This window comes from Esox lucius, chromosome 8, assembly GCF_011004845.1.
Source record: "Esox lucius isolate fEsoLuc1 chromosome 8, fEsoLuc1.pri, whole genome shotgun sequence".
In the NCBI taxonomy this organism is placed as follows: Eukaryota; Metazoa; Chordata; class Actinopteri; order Esociformes; family Esocidae; genus Esox; species Esox lucius.
In genome coordinates this window covers 23,902,517-23,921,342 of record NC_047576.1, presented here as the reverse complement: position 1 = coordinate 23,921,342, position 18,826 = coordinate 23,902,517, and the positions used below count along the sequence as shown (strand labels likewise).

Genomic DNA, 18,826 nt, shown 5'->3' with positions numbered 1-18,826 from the left:
AATGTACCTTGGTCCACTAGGCACAGAATTTACCACTATGTAGCTTCAATAAAAAGCAACGATTGGTCACTGCTTAGAGAATTTCAGATCGTTGAACACTTATGTACAAGTTAGCAATTTGATTTTCACATAGACGAACATTCCATTTATCTATTTAAATGATTAGAACTAATGACGACTGGCCAGTTTGATCCTTGGCTTCTCTGTGCTGTCTCCAGCGCCCCCTGTTGGAGAAGGAGCTGATGCTGCATCTCCAGAGTGTGACTCTCTACAAGACACCTCCCGCTTACTGAGCTACAGACACAGATAATCACATCGCCATTAATGCTCTATAATATAATGTGATGGATAATATGTCCAAATGATGTGTTGACCTGGAAAACAATAGTGAATGACCTTCCATTCTTGCATAAACAGACTAAGGATGAAATAGATGTGTGTACTGCTCTGCTGCACCTGAAGGGCCTTTAGTTGAAATTTCTCCCGTCGTTCCTGTCGTTTAATATCTTTGTCTATAACCTTTTGTTTGTTCTGATTCAGCTCCCTACATGTTTCCTTCAACTAAGCCAGTATCTCCCTGAGGAAACACACACACACAGACAAAGCTTATAGATACTAAACAACACGCACCCACTTAACACAAAAAGTAGTGACCAAAAATGTGGATCTCAGAAAGAGCTCAACTCTTAGAACAGCTCTGAATCAAGCATGTAAGCCCTGTTTATGTCTGGTGATAACATTTTAACGGTCTAGTCCATTTTCGAACTTTGTCCATGTTTTTTTGTAAATATGCAGATAATTAAAAAGATGATTTGGATCAGATCTTGTGAGTTTAGATGGACAAAATCAGGACAAGATTTGTACAAAGGAAACATATTAGAGTAGGTATAGACAGGGCTATAGTGAACCAGAAATAACATGAGTGTTCTCCTCAAGGGAAAGATCTTCAATAGTCTAGCTGTAGAGGAGTATCAGAGATTTGGGTTTTGATCATGGGCAGGTTCAGCAGATGATAGCAATAGCCAAAAGCTTTCCAGCATGTGATGCAGTCTCTGTGGGAAAAACAAAATGCTACATTTACTCTAATCACATCTTTACCACAGGGCTGGAGTTCAGGCTAAGCGTTAGAACATGAGTGCTACTTCAGATACACTCAGCTGACACTCACCAGGGCAACAAACAGATGGACTTTCTGAATGGCACCCATTCCCCCAGGGCACTAGTATTGACCAGAGCTCATATTACATTGGTCAAAGTAGAGCACTCTGTAGGAAATAGGGTTTCATTAGGGATACATTCAACCAACTAATCCCAGAGGCTGTTTGAGACACTGGAATCATCCAATCAGAAACACTGCTCCTACAGTTTGGTTACAGCACTTAATAATGTACAACAACCAAACAGACCTTTTTCAGAACCTGGTTACGATAACATATCCTTATGGTACTGAACAAAGTACACTACCATTCAAAAGTTTCACTTAGAAATGTTCCTGTTTTCCTTGAAAATATACACAAAATGAGTTTGAATGGGGAAAATTAGGAATCTGAAGAGATTTCACCCCATGCTTCCTCCCAAATTGGATTGGCTTGATGGGCACTTCTTACTATATGGTCAAGGTTCTGCCACAACAGTTCAATATGGTTGAGATCTGGTGACAGTGCTGGCCACTCCATTATAAACAGAATACCAGCAGATTGCTTCTTCCCTAAGTTGTTTTTGCATAGTTTTAATGAAGCTGCCGGTTGATGTCCTGTGTGTCGTCTGTTTCTCAAACAAGACACTAAGGAATTTCCCCTCTAGCTCAGTTGTGTACTGGGGCCTCACACACCTTTCTATTCTGGTTAGAGCCAGTTTGTGTTGTTCTGTGAAGGGAGTAGTACACAGCATTATATGAGATTTTCAGTTTCTTGGTAATTTCTCACATGGAATAGGACAAGATTTTTCAGAACAAGAATAGACTGACGAGTTTAATGTCTTTGTTTCTGGCTATTTTGAGCCAGTAATCGAACCCACAGTTGCTGATGCTTCAGATACTCAAATAATAAGAAGCCCAGTTTTATTGCTTCTTATATCAGCTCAACACTTTTTAGCAATGTTACCATAATTGCAAAAGGGTTTTCAAACGATCAATTAGCCTTTTAAAATTATAAACTAGGATAAGCAATCACAACGAGCCATTTGAACTCAGGAGTGATGGTTGCTGATAATGGGCCTCTGTACGCAGTTACAACAGTCATTTACAACATTAACAATGTCTACACTGTATTTCTGATCAATGTCATGTCATTTGAATGGACTATAACATTCTCAGGAGAGTTGCAGTACACAGGCTCAGAGGATCTTAAACAGAAGTAGTTTAATTCAAGACACTCAGGGAACTTCCAGGAACATGAGACACCCACGTCACATGAAACAATGACAGACAAGAAACACTAAGGCAGGAGAACTTAAATAGGGACATAATGAGGGGGCAAACAAGGCACAGGTGACAAGACTAAACTAGACACAGATGAAACCAATAAACATAGGGGATCCAAACAGAACATAGAAACAAAGAAGCTAGAAGGTATTGAGAACACAGAAATGCAACAGCTGGCACGGCATAGGCTGTAACATGGACAAAATGTACATTTCTTTCGAAAACAAGAACATTCCCAAGTGACCCCAAACTTTTGAACAGTAGTGTACAGTATGTGCAAAGAAAATTCTGGTTTGTGGTTAAATGATCAGTCAATATCATGAAAACGGCCATACCACTATAGCTACCACAGACCTCTGCAATAAGGAAGTATGATGCTGCTACAACAACCGTCTCCTTAGCAACTTGTCAAGTTCACTTGTCACATCCATGTGACAAGACCCAGAAACGGGAGACGTTGCCAAGTCACCCATTCACAACAAAAAAGGATTGCATTCATTTCCATCATATAAAACAAGAGGTGTTACATCCTGGCTGAACTTACAACTTGGTACTCAAAAACTGTCTATTGAAACAAGAAAGAAAAAGATAGTTCAGCTTAGTTTCATGAAACAATCTATAATATGATCCCAGGGATTGAGATGGAACATCTCCAGATAAAATGAACATTATACTTGATGTTTTCTTTTCATAAACAGGCAGGCAAGGATGTAATGGGATCAATGATAACTCCATACTCAACTTATAAAAAGAAGAGTAGCAGAAGTAGAACTTTTTTATACCATTTCTTTGTGTTGCATCACAGAACGTGTGTTTGACAAGCTCCACGTGACATACGACAGCCGAGGGAGATCAGTGTTGTTTATCAGCCATCATGGCTTCAGACATGTTGACAAGTTCAGTCTTCAACCCATAGAAAATGACTTAATAACCCTTAACAAGAGAACACCACGGATGCAACAAGAGTGTTGCACAAGCATCTCAACTTACCACAAGCTGAACAGAGAACCATATTTAACATATTTCTGCTTCTTTCCTGTAGGCGGGTAGCAGTCCTTTGGTCATTTATATTCTTGTTTGGTTGTACGTTTCTCCAAGAAGTAAGAGCTGACAGTTCAAAGATAATCAACCCCAAGCAAAATCAAGTCAGCAAAGCAGATATTGTTTAAACAAAGCAAACAAGTATTTCCAATGATTTTAGAGTAGTAAAGACAGATACAGCACAGATACAGACAGATACAGCACTTCTTTAAACATTGTTTTCAGGAGCAATATATATTTGTTATTTTTTTTTAAGTCTCTGGATTCGTCTTTTTCGGCAACAATTAGGTGTCTGGGCCCCGTTGGTAAAAAAATAAAACAAATAAAAGTGAAGCAGGTACCAAGGAAGGCCAAAGTACCAAGTGGTGGAGGGAGTGAAGGAGCCTCTGAGACTGGCCGTTGGGCCGGGGCTGTCGGGCTTGTGGCCTCACCTCATCCCCGCCTGCAGTTTCTCCATGTCAGCCTTGCGCTGCTCTGCGTTGGCCTGTGAGCGCTTCAGTCTGTTCCGTAGCTCCTGCAGGTGGTCCAGAGTGTCCACCAGCTCACCCTTCACCGTCTTCATCTGGCTCTCCAGCAGTTGGGTTCGGTGAAGGGAGTTCCTCCTGTCCCTCCTGGTAAAACGCACCCTTTCTTCCAGGTCCTGGACTACTCCGGAAACAAGGCCCAGGAAACAGAAAGGACGAAAACAGTTACTCAGAGGGAAAGAAAACACCTTGAGACAGTTTCCTGGAACCAGACATTAAGAAACGTCATTAAAATACTTAATATAGAAAGTCTCTCCCCGTTGTGTTCTGCTTTCTGTTTTGAAGAAACATTTTGCAACTAAATATTTTTATCTGGAGAAACAATTACAACAGCGTAACTGTTCACCACTGTGTGACTCATAATGTGTTGGCTACTTGCCTAACTGCTAAAATAGGGGCAAGAGGGAAGTTCATTAAGTGGCTTGAACATACAGTAACCATGGCTAAAAACATCCAATCGCACTTATAATGCTTTTAATTTGTATTTATTCAGGTTCAAAAAGCAGAATTAACTAACCTGTACTGTGGGTCTATACACATTTGTGTACCATTGTAAGCCTAATTTCTATAAGCCAGGGCAAAGGCACTGGACTACATTGAAATTCTTACACAATACATGTTGTTTATTCACAGTTTAAAAACCATGCAACCTCAGTAAATTAGTGAGCATTCTGATACAGACCCATTTCGTCTCGGTTGTCCCGCCCTTTACATTCCGCACCGGCCTCTGCCTTTTTCTCCAGCTTTCCTCTGGTCTCGGCTAGCATCTTCTCCATCTTGGACAGCTGGAAGGCCTTGGTGTCGCTGTCTCGCCGTATACGTAGCATCTGCTGTTCCCGTTCGCTCAGCTCGCCACGAACCTTGTTCATGTCCTCTGTTAGTTGCCTGCGAAGTCGGGGAACAAACAGACCCTGCACTTAAGGACAGGGCTTTCCGGCTGCTAGGCGCACTCAGTCTCTAAAAGGTCTCCCTCAAGGCACCAGCACAGGTCGCAAGGACGCTTGACAATGTGGACAGAAATGAGAGAAATGTGGGGATGTGTGATAAAGCAGATAGGCCTACAAAGGATGATGCAGGGAATGTTCTAATGTTTCTGTAGGATGTAGCGTTTGTCCACCGGTTGATCTTTTTGGGATGGGCTATCTAGACCTCTTTATATAGGCCTAAAACAGAGCAAACAACAAACAGCCAGTACAGAAAGTTATAATAAGATAAATCATGAGACTCACAAAGCCCTGCAGACTCCCACAGCCCTGCAGACTCACAAAGCCATGGCATTATACAGTCAACACATTGGGCTCAGTGTTGAAGGAGAACATTAAACTCAGTCTATTTAGACAATCCAGTATTTGCCGAAATGACATTGCGAGAACACAGTCAAAGTAACTGGCCATATCCAACCCCAGTGTTTCAGGAACCAAATTAAGCCTAAACAGCCATCCAACACTACTAATGGAGCACATCTATCGATGAAAAAGCCTCACACATTACTAGAACTTATGAATCAATGTTTACTGTTGGGAAATAACTGTAGCTATTACAGTAATACGTAATAGAGTACAGCAGAGGTGAACACACAGGATGACAGTGGAATGCAGTAGAGTATAATATGAGTAGTGTAGAGTGAAGTAGAGTAGAGTGAAGTAGAGTAGTGTAGAGTGAAGTAGAGTAGTGTAGAGTGAAGTAGAGTAGTGTAGAGTGAAGTAGAGTAGAGTGAAGTAGAGTAGTGTAGAGTGAAGTAGAGTAGTGTAGAGTGAAGTAGAGTAGTGTAAAGTGAAGTAGAGTAGTGTAGAGTGAAGTAGAGTAGTGTAGAGTGAAGTAGAGTAGTGTAGAGTGAAGTAGAGTAGTGTAGAGTGAAGTAGAGTAGTGTAGAGTGAAGTAGAGTAGAGTGAAGTAGAGTAGTGTAGAGAAAATTAGAGCAGACAAGCATAGAATAGAATTGGGGTGGAGTCCAGCAGAGTAGAGGCTAGTCTCACGTGACAGAGCCGGAGAGCCGCAGAGCTTCGCTCTCATGTCTCTCTGCCAGCAGACTGGCCTCCTGTAGTCTCTCTACGGCCTCTTGGGCTCTCTGCTCACTCCTCTTCAGCTCCGTGGTGGCAAACTCATTCTCAACCTCCAGGCCCTTCTGAGAGCGGCTCACCTGGAGGAACAAGCACACGTACACAAACACACACACAAAAGCTGCTTGAACTGAGCTCATCTCCAAAGCTGGCGTGTAATAAAACTGAGTTGAGTTTGAACAAATCGTTCAATGATTTATCCCCCCACTTCAGTATTATTACCCTCCGAAGTAATGTGTTTAATCTACATGGATCCTTCTAAACAATACAGCTTTTCAAAACACTCATGAGCTCTGAGCAGCGGGCATTCAGTCAGTTATTAACAGCTGTGGGGACTACTTTAATAGCACGCCTCTGCCCACAAAAGCCGGCTTTGTCTACAAAGAACAGCAGCAGGGAACGTTGTTTGGTATATGTTAATAACACAAGAGCAGTTCTTTTTTAATTCTGGTGCAACTGTTAAACCGCTGCTCTAGTCAAGTAGAGTGTGGTCAAGACACTGTGCACCTGGTTCCAGGAGCTGTACCTGGCTGTCCTGCAGCTGGGCCATGCGGGTTGGTGCTCTTCTGCGGCATGGTCTCCCGTCTCTCCACGGGGCACCACAGCTGCAGGTTCTCCTCACCGGAGCTCTGACACGCCAGAGAACTGCTCCTGATCTCTGACTGCAGAAGCTCCAGCTGGGAACCAACCAATAGGGACATGGGTGATGCCTGCTGACCACAGGCAGACACACTGGTGTTGAGGGCGCCCCTATTGGTAGGTTTGGGATTCATGGAGTTGTGTTCTTTGGCCAGGATTTACTGGTTTATCTGAAAGAAATTGGAGAATTTATTCTCAGCAAACAAACGACGGCTGTTGGTTTTACTCTACCTAGTCTACACCCCAACACGTGACCAGTTGCCACCGCCTCTGGCCTAATATTCCTGGCATTGTTCTCAATGTCCAACCCACAGACGCAACCTTACGCACCACGTTCAAAATGTGACGTCCAGATGTTAACGACGTTCCACCCGTTTGGTTCTTTTCTCCAGCTCTCTCCCATAGCTTGGCTGCCTCCTGGACAGTCACCTTCAACAGGGCAGAGCAAAAGGCTAAAATCCTGATACAACCGATGGCAATGGGGATCAAGAGAAATGAAAAGACCCCGTGTTACCGTGGCATTGGTGAGTTTGGACTAAGACATAGAGAGCTGAGGACACACACAAGGAGTTAAGTTACTGTAACTTGGCGATGGACGCTGTAGCCTTAGCTCTCTGAGCTCCTAAGGCCTCCTGGTCTAGTTGTGCTCTCGCCTTGGTCCCCTAAGAGAGGGACATGATGAGGGTCTGGAATACAGCACGTGTAAAGTGATTGATGTGGACGTGATCTGGCACAGTGATTTATGTAGATGTGACTTGGTATGATCATTTACTTGGGTGTGATGTGGTGAAGTGATTAATGTGGATGTAACACGTGACAGTGATTTATGTAAATGTCATTTGGTATAATCATTTGTTTGGTGATGTGATTTATACCAGTGTGATTTGTAATAGTAATGTCTCTGTTTTTTAGCTGATGTGGTTATTTATGTGGGTGATTTGGTGTAGTGATTTAAGTGGGGATGATTTGGAAAAGTGATGTAGGCTGAGTGGATGAATACAGACTAGTGTGAGCTGGGTGATGGAGGCCTGGAGACTGTCTGCTCTGTGTTGGGTCTCCTGTTCCTCTTGTCTTTCTCCAAGTCTCCTATCTGAGAGTGTTTCTGCTTCAGATATATCTTCAACTGTTCAAGACTGGCAGACATGATAGGATTGTAGTGAACACAAGCACCTTTGCCAAACAATGTACTGTGTGTAAAGGTGTCTCCTAGCTAACTTAATAAAGGGATATTTTATGTTGTGTAATAAAAGGGAACCACAGGCATGAATCTTCCATCTTTGATTTGATCGTTAAGCTTGTTCTGAGCTATCTTTCAGAGACTCCTGCAAAATCTGGTGGAATTCCCTCTCCAGAGAAGTTTTCAAGTGCTGAATATTGTGGTTGGGTCCTACATTTTAAACCCAGAGTTCATCAACTAAGTAGAGAACCTGATTTAGAGTTTCAGTGAAAATTGAGTAATCTTAATCCATAAACAGCAAGCTACGCTAAGGGCAGACGGCAGACTCTGTGACAGATCCAATGGGTGAATCAGTTCATGTGTGTGTCTGTGTCGAGCCCTTGGACATTACCAGCAGGTTCTGCTGTAGTTCAGTGGTCTTCTCTACAGCCTGTGAAAACATTGCATCCTCCTCTATCTGCTCCAGTGCAGCAACAAGGCTTCTTCCTTAACTGCAATACCACAACTTCACCACCAGTTACATTACTATGAGACTGAGGACCCCATTTGAAACCACTCAGTTGTAATTAAAATGCTGGTCCAGTACACTATTCATGAGTCCATCCTCACCTCTCTCTCCAGCTGGTTGACGAGTCCATTCTTGTCCCGCAGCTCTGTGTGTACTGACCGTAGCTGGTGGTCTCTCTGGGTCATGATACTCCGCAGGGCAGCCAACGCATCCGTTGTGTGCGTCAGTCTCTCCGGCAGGCCCAGGGATAGGGCTGCCTGTCGCCCTGTCTCCTGCTCCGCGGATCGCAACCCAGGCAGCAGCTGTTGGTACAGCTCACCCGTCACGGAGCAAACCCAAAACACAGCCTTTCCTTTGACACTGATATCAATGTACTTTATACACATATTTCTACAATGTCACATTGGAGCACACAAGGAGATATGATTAGGGTTTCCCTAATATACCTTGTCTGTGGCTTATACTACAATGAGACATATTGGAAAGCGAGCTGAGGAAGCACCTGGCTTGAGTCTGGGGACATCAGAGGACGGCATAGAAGCTGGCGGGCAAGTGTTGGCAAGCAGGTCTCAGATCGAACTGACTGTTCCTTCAACATTTTACAAAACAGAGCATTTCCTAGTCACCATATTTACATGTAATATCCACGATTTGAGGAAACACTGGTTTTAGGCTGTTCCCTTTATGACAAAAGGATTCAAAGTGAAACCACAGAGATGAATTTGAATTTCATGAGAAGTCTAATTTTCGATTCATTCAGAAACGTGTAAGACCTGCCAAGAAGGTAGAGTACTAACCCAGTCTGCTGATTCATGTCAGTCTTGTTCCATTCATGCTGAAGGCCCTTCTGCTCCCAGACCCCTCATTCTATATCACACATGTAAGAGCCTCCTTCAATCTGGCCTCACTGTCCAACACCTACAGAATGTAACAGCATCACATGTACTGGTTACAATGTAAATAAATATAAGGGTTTAGCCTAGTATTGCCAAAGAAGTATTCTATACAAAAAGACCTAAGTATATATTGTGTGAATCTTCCCATGTCTTATTCAATACCTTATACCTCATTATTGGTATAAGGTACCCCAATACCTTATACCAGTGTCTCCCAACCCTTTTCAGTTACTGTACCCCCAAAATGTTTTTGCACTGCTTTCAGTACCCCTGAAGTACCCCCTCATGTTAATTTCACTAGTAAGTCTATGGTGTCCTCTCCCCCGGTGGAGAGGCCAAGTACCCCCAGGGGTCCTAGTACCCCTGGTTGGGAACCACTGCCTTATACCAATAACTCAGTTTCTCAGACATAGTCTCCTGGTTACTCTGGAGAGCAAGTGTTTGCCTTTGTGCAGTAACAAGAGCTTAATTTCTTCTGTTGCTCAACCCTTTGGGATGTAAATACATCTTAATTGCTAAACAACAAGCACTATAAGATGACGTGTCACGTATTACATATGGTATGTGGGGATCGGACTGAGCATAGAAACAGTTCTTACCTTATACCCTGGTTAGTCCTGTCCTCTAACTTAGTCCTAACAGCTGTCAACTCCTGTTGCAGCTGGCCAACATTTCTACTCTTCATTACTAATGTCTCTTGAGTCTTGTCCAGCCTCTCCTTTGCATCTCTAAAATAAACAAGTTAGCTCTGCTAGCAAAACTGCATTCACAAAGGTGTGTATGTGTAAAGTATATGTGAGAATATGTATAGTGTGTGTCATTACTATTCCTCCTACCAACCTGAATGCATTTCCTTGGGCCTCAACCTCAGCCTCCAATCACTCAATCACCTTCATCATATGACAAACGCTACATGTCTTAGAACCTACAGCAGAACCCAGAAGCCAAACCTGTCAAAAAGGCAAACTAATGTGTCTTACTTCAAGCTCAGAATTGGTGAAACAACTCCTAATACTATACTTAGGCCCTTTGTAAATGCTTGAATAGTAGTGTTATAGCCAAAATAGGCCAATATGCTTATATTTTCCATACTTTGGATTTGGAGCTGGCAAGCTCAAGGTTCACAGCTTCCAATTCACGAATCTGTTGTCTGTTCTCTTGGATCACAGAAGAATATTATTCCACTACTATACTTAACTTGCTTTGTAGTTGCACGTTTTTGATTCAATTTCCTTTACTGAAGAGTGGGGAAAGGGAGGAAACTAGGGAAAATATATTTTAATGGATCCTTGCCCAACATAGCAGTTTATTTAATAAAGAATCACTTGAACTCTTACATATGATACTATTATTTAGCAAGCTTTTGTTCATGATTAGCTTGTCTCACCTTTGACAGAGCTTGTGAGGCACTGCCACAGACCGTTCACGGTCAGACATTCTGTTGGTGAATGGTGTGTACGCATGTAAAATTTTGAAATCTGGAACCAATATGAAGAAATGTATTAATGTTTTATGAACGAGCATCAAACTTTAAAAAAGAGGCAAATCAACAAGCCACCATCAGTGACAAATTATAGTTAGGTAGGTAGCTAATATTTCAGCTAACAAGTTGGAGACCTACCGTAGCTAGCTAACGTTAGTTACATTTAGCTAGATATGTTTGCCAGGTTTTGGTTGATCTGATAGATGGCTTGCTCCTTGAAGTTGCTTATTTACAGTGCACTCACCGTATTCCATACAGTTAACCTTGTGTACGTGAATAAAAAAGGAATTCTACAAAGTTAAATATTGAATACCCAAATTAAGTCTCTTTCCAACTAAATCATCGTGGAAATATTCACAGTTTCACTCACTACAAGATTTAAGTAACCGGGGTACCTTGGTTTTTCGAAAATGGGAAAGAAAGGGGGAGAAATGGGGAGACATGTTGCGTGAGGAAAAAAAACTTTCATCAGATTTGTTTTAACTATAAACTATTAACTATGAATAACATACGGGTTCGGGGATTGCCGCCTCGACAGGCACCGGAGACCTTACGTCCACAGCTCCGAACGGCCGCTTCGACAATGGCGGTGGAGAACATGGTCCACTCGGACTCAATATCTCCAGCCTCCCTCGGGATCCAGTCGAAGCTCTGTCGGAGGTGGGAGTTAAAGATCTCTCTGACAGGAGACTCGGCCAGACGTTCCCAGCAGACCCTTACAGTACGCTTGGGCCTGCCGAGTCTGTCAAGCTTCCTCCCCCGCCATCGGATCCAACTCACCACCAGGTGGTGATCAGTTGACAGCTCCGCCCCTCTCTTCACCCGAGTGTCCAAGACATACGGCCGCAGGTCAGATGAAACGACAACAAAGTCGATCATCGACCTGCGGCCTAGGGTGTCCTGGTGCCATGTGCACTGATGGACACCCTTATGCTTGAACATGGTGTTCGTTATAGACAAACTGTGACTAGCACAGAAGTCCAATAACTGAACACCACTCGGGTTCAGATCAGGGGGGCCGTTCCTCCCAATCACACCCCTCCAGGTGTCACTGTCGTTGCCCACGTGGGCGTTGAAGTCCCCCAGTAGAACGATAGAGTCCCCAGTTGGAGCACTTTCCAGCACCCCTCCCAGAGACTCCAAGAAGGTCGGGTACTCTGCACTGCCGTTCGGCCCATAGGCACAAACAACAGTGAGAGCCCTATCCCCGACCCGAAGGCGCAGGGAAACGACCCTCTCGTTCACCGGGGTAAACTCCAACACATGGCGGCAGAGCTGGGGAGCTATAAGCAAACCCACACCAGCCTGCCGCCTCTCACCATGGGCAACTCCAGAGTGGTGAAGAGTCCATCCTCTCTCAAGGAGTGTGGTTCCAGAGCCCAAGCCGTGCGTAGAGGTGATTCCGACTACCTCCAGTCTGAACCTCTCGACCTCACGCACTATCTCAGACTGCCGCCCGATCCTCTACGCACCGACCCCTTATGGTCCCTCCTGTAGGTGGTGAGCCCACGGGAAGGCGGCCCCACGTCGCTCCTTCGGGCTATGCCCGGCCGAGCCCCATGGGGAAAGGCCCGGCCACCAGGCGCTCGCGTGCGAGCCCCAACCCCGGGCCTGGCTCCAGGGTGGGGCCCCGGCTGCGCCATACCGGGCGACGTCACGGAACTCAAATAATTTTTCATCATTAAGGGGTGTTTTGAACCGCTCTTAGTCTGACCCGTCACCTAGGACCTGTTTGCCTTGGGAGACCCTACCAGGGGCATATAGCCCCAGACAACATAGCTCCTAGGGTCACTCGGGTACTCAAACCCCTCCACCACGTTAAGGTGGCAGTTCATGGAGGAGCTATGTTATTACATAACAATTTCAAGATTGTCAAATATATATACACTCACCTAAAGGATTATTAGGAACACCTGTTCAATTTCTCATTAATGCAATTATCTAATCAACTAATCACATGGCAGTTGCTTCAATGCATTTAGGGGTGTGGTCCTGGTCAAGACAATCTCCTGAACTCCAAACTGAATGTCAGAATGGGAAAGAAAGGTAATTTAAGCAATTTTGAGCGTGGCATGGTTGTTGGTGACAGACGGGCCAGTCTGAGTATTTCACAATCTGCTCAGTTACTGGGATTTTCACGAACAACTATTTCTAGGGTTTACAAAGAATGGTGTGAAAAGGGAAAAACATCCAGTATGCGGCAGTCCTGTGGGCAAAAATGCCTTGTTGATGCTAGAGGTCAGAGGAGAATGGGCCGACTGATTCAAGCTGATATAAGAGCAACTTTGACTGAAATAACCACTTGTTACAACCGAGGTATGCAGCAAAGCATTTGTGAAGCCACAACACGCACAACCTTGAGGCGGATGGGCTACAACAGCAGAAGACCCCACCGGGTACCACTCATCTCCACTACAAATAGGAAAAAGAGGCTACAATTTGCACGAGCTCACCAAAATTGGACAGTTGAAGACTGGAAGAATGTTGCCTGGTCTAATGAGTCTTGATTTCTGTTGAGACATTCAGATGGTAGAGTCAGAATTTGGCATAAACAGAATGAGAACATGGATCCATCATGCCTTGTTACCACTGTGGTGGTGTAATGGTTTGGGGAATGTTTTCTTGGAACACTTTAGGCCCCTTAGTGCCAATTGGGCATCGTTTAAATGCCACGGACTACCTGAGCATTGTTTCTGACCATGTCCATCCCTTTATGACCACCATGTACCCATCCTCTGTTGACTACTTCCAGCAGGATAATGCACCATGTCACAAAGCTCGAATCATTTCAAATTGGTTTCTTGAACATGACAATGAGTTCACTGTACTGAAATGGCCCCCACGGTCACCAGATCTCAACCCAATAGAGCATCTTTGGGATGTGGTGGAACGGGAGCTTCGTGCCCTGGATGTGCATCCCACAAATCTCCATCAACTGCAAGACGCTATCCTATCAATATTGGCCAACATTTCTAAAGAATGCTATCAGCACCTTGTTGAATCAATGCCATGTAGAATTAAGGCAGTTCTGAAGGCGAAAGGGGGTCAAACACAGTATTAGTATGGTGTTCCTAATAATCCTTTAGGTGAGTGTATAAAACCACGTCGACTATGCAAAGTAATTTCCAGGCGGCGCCTACAACTTTTTCCCCATAGGATTTCATAAATACTGCTTTTGTCAAACTGCATTGCAGGCGTTTGTACTCGGTAGGCATATATTTTGCTGTTAGGTGAGGTGCCCTGATCACAAAAGGATTTGTATAATATGAGAATATATCAGTTTTCTTGTAAGTGTTGTGATTAAATGTGTCTTAATTCACGATAGAGGTCCTAAATCACGAGCGAAAAAACACGCAAAAGAAAACCGTGAGTTACATGACAAGCGCTGCACGGAATATCGTGACATCTCACAGTATACCGTACAACGGCGGAGGGTCCAGTTTTACCGATTTTTCTCAAATACTATAGGTCCATCTCCATGTAAATTAAGTATTGAAAGGTTCCCCAGTTAAAGCCCCGTATTTTGATGATAACACATTGACTGTAGTTAGGTTGATTGTCGTTGTAGCCTCGTTTGAACGCCGCAGTTGGGATAAATATTTACGGAATACGTGAGTGTACTTGGATGACTGCTAGTGTCAATGGACAGTGTGCTGTCTACAACACGGTGCGCACGAAGCAGTCAACACAAGCAAGGTCGCATACCATTCCACACTGTGTTGCTAACTAGTTTTCGTTATCCCTTCGCTGCGACGACTTCAGTCCCAATTGGCTTTGCCCGCATCCGCACGCCAGCATCCTCGAGTCCAGTGACTGCGTCACACATTTCCAAAGCGTAATGTTTGCCGGACCGCGTTGTGAATTATTCCGTATTAACGAAAATTTCGCTGGCTAAAACCTGAAACTGTATAGGTTATATTGCGACTGTTTCTGGCATGGAATAGTTAATCTTCAGTCTCGCTAGCATTTACTCAATTAAGTCTTGAGTGATTGACCCCACATTAGGCTCTATATGATTGAAATTGTTCTGATCTTATTTCCAATATCCTACGTAAGTTTCATAATCACACATTAAAGGCTGCCTGTTCTGCCTTATTCTACTAGTTATATCAAAGTTGGATGATCAAAGAATTTAAATTTCAACAAATCTGACCACATCAAACTTTCATGGGTTCAGAAATGAGAATCAAATTTTAACTCAGTTAAACCAAATATGGATCACAGGTGCCATTGGGATTTCATGTTTTGACTCTCTGCAGGGGTCGACCAGGACCAACCCTCCTTACCTATTATACTTTTGGCTACACAATGCTGCCACCACCATGCATCATGAGGTGGTGTTCTTGGGGTGATGTGCAAATGTTTATGTTGCACCATATGTAATGCTTTGCATTCAAGCCAAAAAGTTATATTTCAGCTTTGTTAGACATTGTAAGGATGCTCCGTGGCCGACCAGAAGGCCCTACAACAGCTAGTGAAAACCACCCAACATATCACTGGTGCCCAGCTCCCAGTCATCGTGGGCCCTCAGCACAAGCGCGCCTGCGCAGGGTGCACAGTATCATCAGAGACCCTTCATACCCATACCACAAACTGTTTGCCCTCCTTCCATCAGGCAGGCGGTACAGGTCTCTTTGGCCCACACCAACAGGCTCAGGGACAGCTTCTTCCCATCTACTGTAACTCTGCTGAACTCTGTGACCCATCCCATCACTAACCATGCCCACCGCTGAGTACTGCCTTTCAGGGACCTTGTTGCACTACTCCCTTGTACTACTTGTCTACATCAGGAACCTCAATGCTGCTATCCCTGCATTTCAGTTGCACATGCTACCTTGCGCTTCAATTTTCCTGTACTGCACATTTAGAATTGCCATTGTACTTGCTTTTCTTTTTTCGGATGTTACATGCACATCTACCTCAGGAACCTCATTGCTGCTATCCCTAAATTTCACAGACTACCTTACACCTCCAACTTGCTCGATTACATAGTCAGAATTTGCCAATCATTCCCACTTGTACATACACCGATCAACCATAACATTATGACCACCTGCCTAATACTGTGTAGGTCCCCCTTTTGCCACTAAAACAGCCCTGACCCATCGAGGCATGGACTCCGCTAGACCTCTGAAGGTGTGCTGTGGTATCTGGAACCAAGACATTAGCACCAGGTCCTTTAAGTCCTGTAAGTTGAGAGGAGGGTCTCCATGGATTGGATCAGTTTGTCTAGCACATCCCACAGATGCTTGAATGGATTGAGATCTGGGGAATATGGAGGCCCATTCAACACCTTGAACCAGTTGTTGTGTGCCTCAAAACATTCCTAAACCCTTTTTGCTTTGTGGGATTTATAGTAAAGAATGAGAACTGACCCAACTCCCCCAGCACAATAATATAGCAGCCTAAGACCTTGGGGCTGAGACAGAGGGGGTCTTATAGTCAATCAATGAATAAGTTATTAATTTTCAAAGCTGTAAATTGCTGTTGGCTAATGTCGGTTCAATGTCTTTTGAATGTCTGTAAAATGTTGAATGTGCGAATATAAAGTTTTTTTTATCTCTATGTGCCTAGGACAGTGGCTCGGTTTACTCACTCACAACTGGCGGAAAGAACTGCGCTCTCCTGCGTATTATCCAATCTGGACATGCACCCTGGATCTCGAGATGTTGTTAGTTAACCCGCTGTGAAGCAGAAAAATGGAAAACCATGAAATAATACGATCAGACTCATCACAATTATTGGGGGCATTTCCATACGGACCCATCCCACCCTAAATCTACGTCTATGCTATTTTCACCCAAAATACCACATGCCAATATAATGTGCAAACAGTCAGATTTAGATTTCTGCCTGACACTGTTCAAGCAGGGAAACAAGCTTGAACAGTATGTGCTAAGCGATTTTCGTAACTAGTTTGTTTTTGTTTGGCTATATTCAAGGTGCTACAGTTGTTCCCTGAACAATTGCCCCCCGCTCACACCAACAGAAGCACACCGCCGCTGATAGCATTCAAGTAGATGCTGTTTTGCAGCATCAGAGGCGCACTTCCAAGAGCTACCTATTTGATAGTCCAACAGAAATTATCTGGTAAAACTGGGCTGATGTTATTTGTTATACAGACTATCTAAATATGACTACACTATAAGACAATACTGCTTAAAATACAACAGTATATTCATATTTTACGCTTAATGTTTTATTTTTTTCACATCGCAGGTTAGCGTTGTGAGATGTGCTCTATTTGCCATGGCAAGAGGTCTGTTTTCCTTGCTCTGGCTGAGGAAGCCAATCTACATTCAGGTAAGCCAATGGGAAATCTTTACTACGTCTTCTTCTGGTCGGGCAATCGCCTATTCACTGTTTCACATTTGATTTACATATTGTTTAAATATTGCAGTTTTAACATTGTGAGGCTCTTTTGGACGCAGTTTCAAATACATTAATTTGCAATATGTTCGACTTTGGTTGTCTATTATTTTGGGCTTTATGTTTTAATTTCCATCATTGGGTCAATTGCATTTGATACAAATGTTTCCTTATAATTGAATATCGTCATTGATCATATAATTTGCAATACCGCACTTGATGCCCTGTGGATGTCCAAGAGCTGCAGTCATTGGTCCAATTCAGTGGGCTACTCGTCGTTGCTGTAGCAACAAGGCTGATCATCCAGCTTTCACACTGGACAGGATACACCGGGTTTGTTTTCAAAGAATGAACGCAGCGCATTCAATCCCAATTGTTATTGCTTAGTAATGACCGTGTTTGCCACTGAATTTAAATAAGTCGTCTTCTTTACATTGTCTCTAACAAAACGTTGTTATATTATTTAAACTCCAGTACTTGGATGAAAAGCAACAGCGCTCAACAATGCCCATAGGTAGTGGATTGTATAACACGGGTTTCCTATGAGAGGTATGCCTCCAATTTGGTCCACTAACGTTTCAAAGCATTATGCCTTCTAGAACAGGGGTTCCCAACATTGGGGTGTGTCCCAATTTGGTCCATCAATATTTCATGGGAACAGGGTGAAGGGTTTCAAATCAACCATCAATCACTTTCTGTAAAAGACAATATCTAAGTGAATTAAGGAATATATTTGGTAGAATGTTAACATTTTGGAAAATTATGTTTATTAATATCATTATTTATTATTAGTAGTAGTAGTAGACTATAATGAGTTTATCCTCATTATAGTAGAATGAAATAACCTTTGTAAAATATGTCATGAGTGTTGTTTAACTATATCAAACTGAAGGAGATTTGTGTGTGCCTGTGGATAAGGTTGTAACACTAAGTTGACTGTAGAGGATGATCCACTAATATGAGTATTAGGCCAACATAGTATGATAACTGGCTAATGGCTTGAACTTCACTACAATCCTACAGAAAAGCTTGTGTTTTTACTGCTATGCAAGCTACAGTGTCATTAGTGACTAATTAATATTATGATCATGATTAATAAGCATGAAGCTCTTTCCCTTTTATTCAGTACATTTTTACTAAATAAAAGATCCCCAGCTCATTTTGATGATGTTTACGGTTATTTTTCCCAATGTTTTTCTGTTAAAAAGCAGCTGGCCTTCATCTATCTGCTGATCTGTTCAGTCAGACGTTCCACTTCTAGCTGCATTTGTTTTTCTCCCGTTTACCTCATGCCCCTGTTTCTGAGTAGCCATGTTGGTGGGTAAGTAGTAGTGACAGCAGTCACAGGGGGAAGTGTATGTTTGTCTGTCTACCACCTAAATCTTGTGGACTATTTTCTAGGCCACATTGCTTCTTCCTAATGAGGGCATAGCATGACTTTAACCATGTCCCTTGCCAGTTGGTGGCTCCGTAAGACAAGCTATTTTTTCTGCAGTCTTAACTTGGGATATGGATTTCTTGAGACTGTGTTGTATTTTTTTTTACGATCAATGCACCACACCGTTTAAAACATACATATAGAATTCCCTTGAATGTCACAAATGATTTAATCTCAGCAACCTAGAACCAAAATCTTGCATAATCGGATGCTGGAGATTACAAATCATTTTACATATCCTTCAAAAAGGCCTCAGCATTTCCATTTTC

The 18,826-nt window shown here is 43.2% G+C and overlaps 2 protein-coding genes across 15 annotated transcripts in view; one reads left to right on the top strand and one right to left on the bottom strand.

Moving 5' to 3' along the window:
• The window catches only part of LOC105011766 (divergent protein kinase domain 1A), a 44,326-nt gene that overhangs the window by 9,818 nt on the left and 15,682 nt on the right, over positions 1-18,826 (top strand). Inside the window, exons 3-4 of one of the 2 annotated variants that reach the window (XM_020049109.2) lie at positions 16,693-16,840; positions 16,970-17,053. In XM_020049109.2, the coding sequence (XP_019904668.1) occupies positions 17,000-17,053 (54 nt within the window). In that variant the 5' untranslated portion in view covers positions 16,693-16,840; positions 16,970-16,999. Of the gene's footprint in view, positions 1-16,616; positions 16,841-16,969; positions 17,054-18,826 lie in introns of those variants that run through there. The other variant, XM_010872074.3, reaches the window with a different exon arrangement.
• si:ch73-389b16.1 (tropomyosin) lies at positions 2,033-11,301 on the bottom strand. Of its 13 annotated transcripts, XM_020049121.2 has the most exons (12): positions 10,655-11,301; positions 10,108-10,529; positions 9,867-9,995; positions 9,169-9,289; positions 8,874-8,960; positions 7,691-8,673; positions 7,201-7,236; positions 7,017-7,115; positions 6,574-6,856; positions 5,964-6,127; positions 4,670-4,872; positions 2,033-4,108 (listed from the first exon to the last, which is right to left on the bottom strand). In XM_020049121.2, the coding sequence occupies exons 9-12, from the start codon at positions 6,595-6,597 to the stop codon at positions 3,891-3,893; spliced, it is 609 nt and encodes a 202-aa protein (XP_019904680.1). In that variant the 5' UTR covers positions 6,598-6,856; positions 7,017-7,115; positions 7,201-7,236; positions 7,691-8,673; positions 8,874-8,960; positions 9,169-9,289; positions 9,867-9,995; positions 10,108-10,529; positions 10,655-11,301; the 3' UTR covers positions 2,033-3,890. The 13 variants fall into 13 exon arrangements, with proteins under 13 accessions (XP_019904680.1, XP_019904679.1, XP_010870378.1 ...); XM_020049120.2 differs by having other exon boundaries at positions 7,201-8,673; XM_010872076.3 differs by lacking the exon at positions 7,201-7,236 and having other exon boundaries at positions 7,251-8,673.

Excerpts from the sequence above, each read along its gene's own strand:
- si:ch73-389b16.1 (XM_020049110.2), bottom strand. The coding sequence starts at position 6,597 with ATGGCCCAGCTGCAGGACAGCCAG. Across the intron at positions 4,873-5,963 it reads CGGCTCTCCGGCTCTGTCAC|GCAACTAACAGAGGACATGA; the intron begins GTGAGACTAGCC and ends CCGACTTCGCAG. Across the intron at positions 4,109-4,669 it reads GGACAACCGAGACGAAATGG|TCCAGGACCTGGAAGAAAGG; the intron begins GTCTGTATCAGA and ends TTTCCGGAGTAG.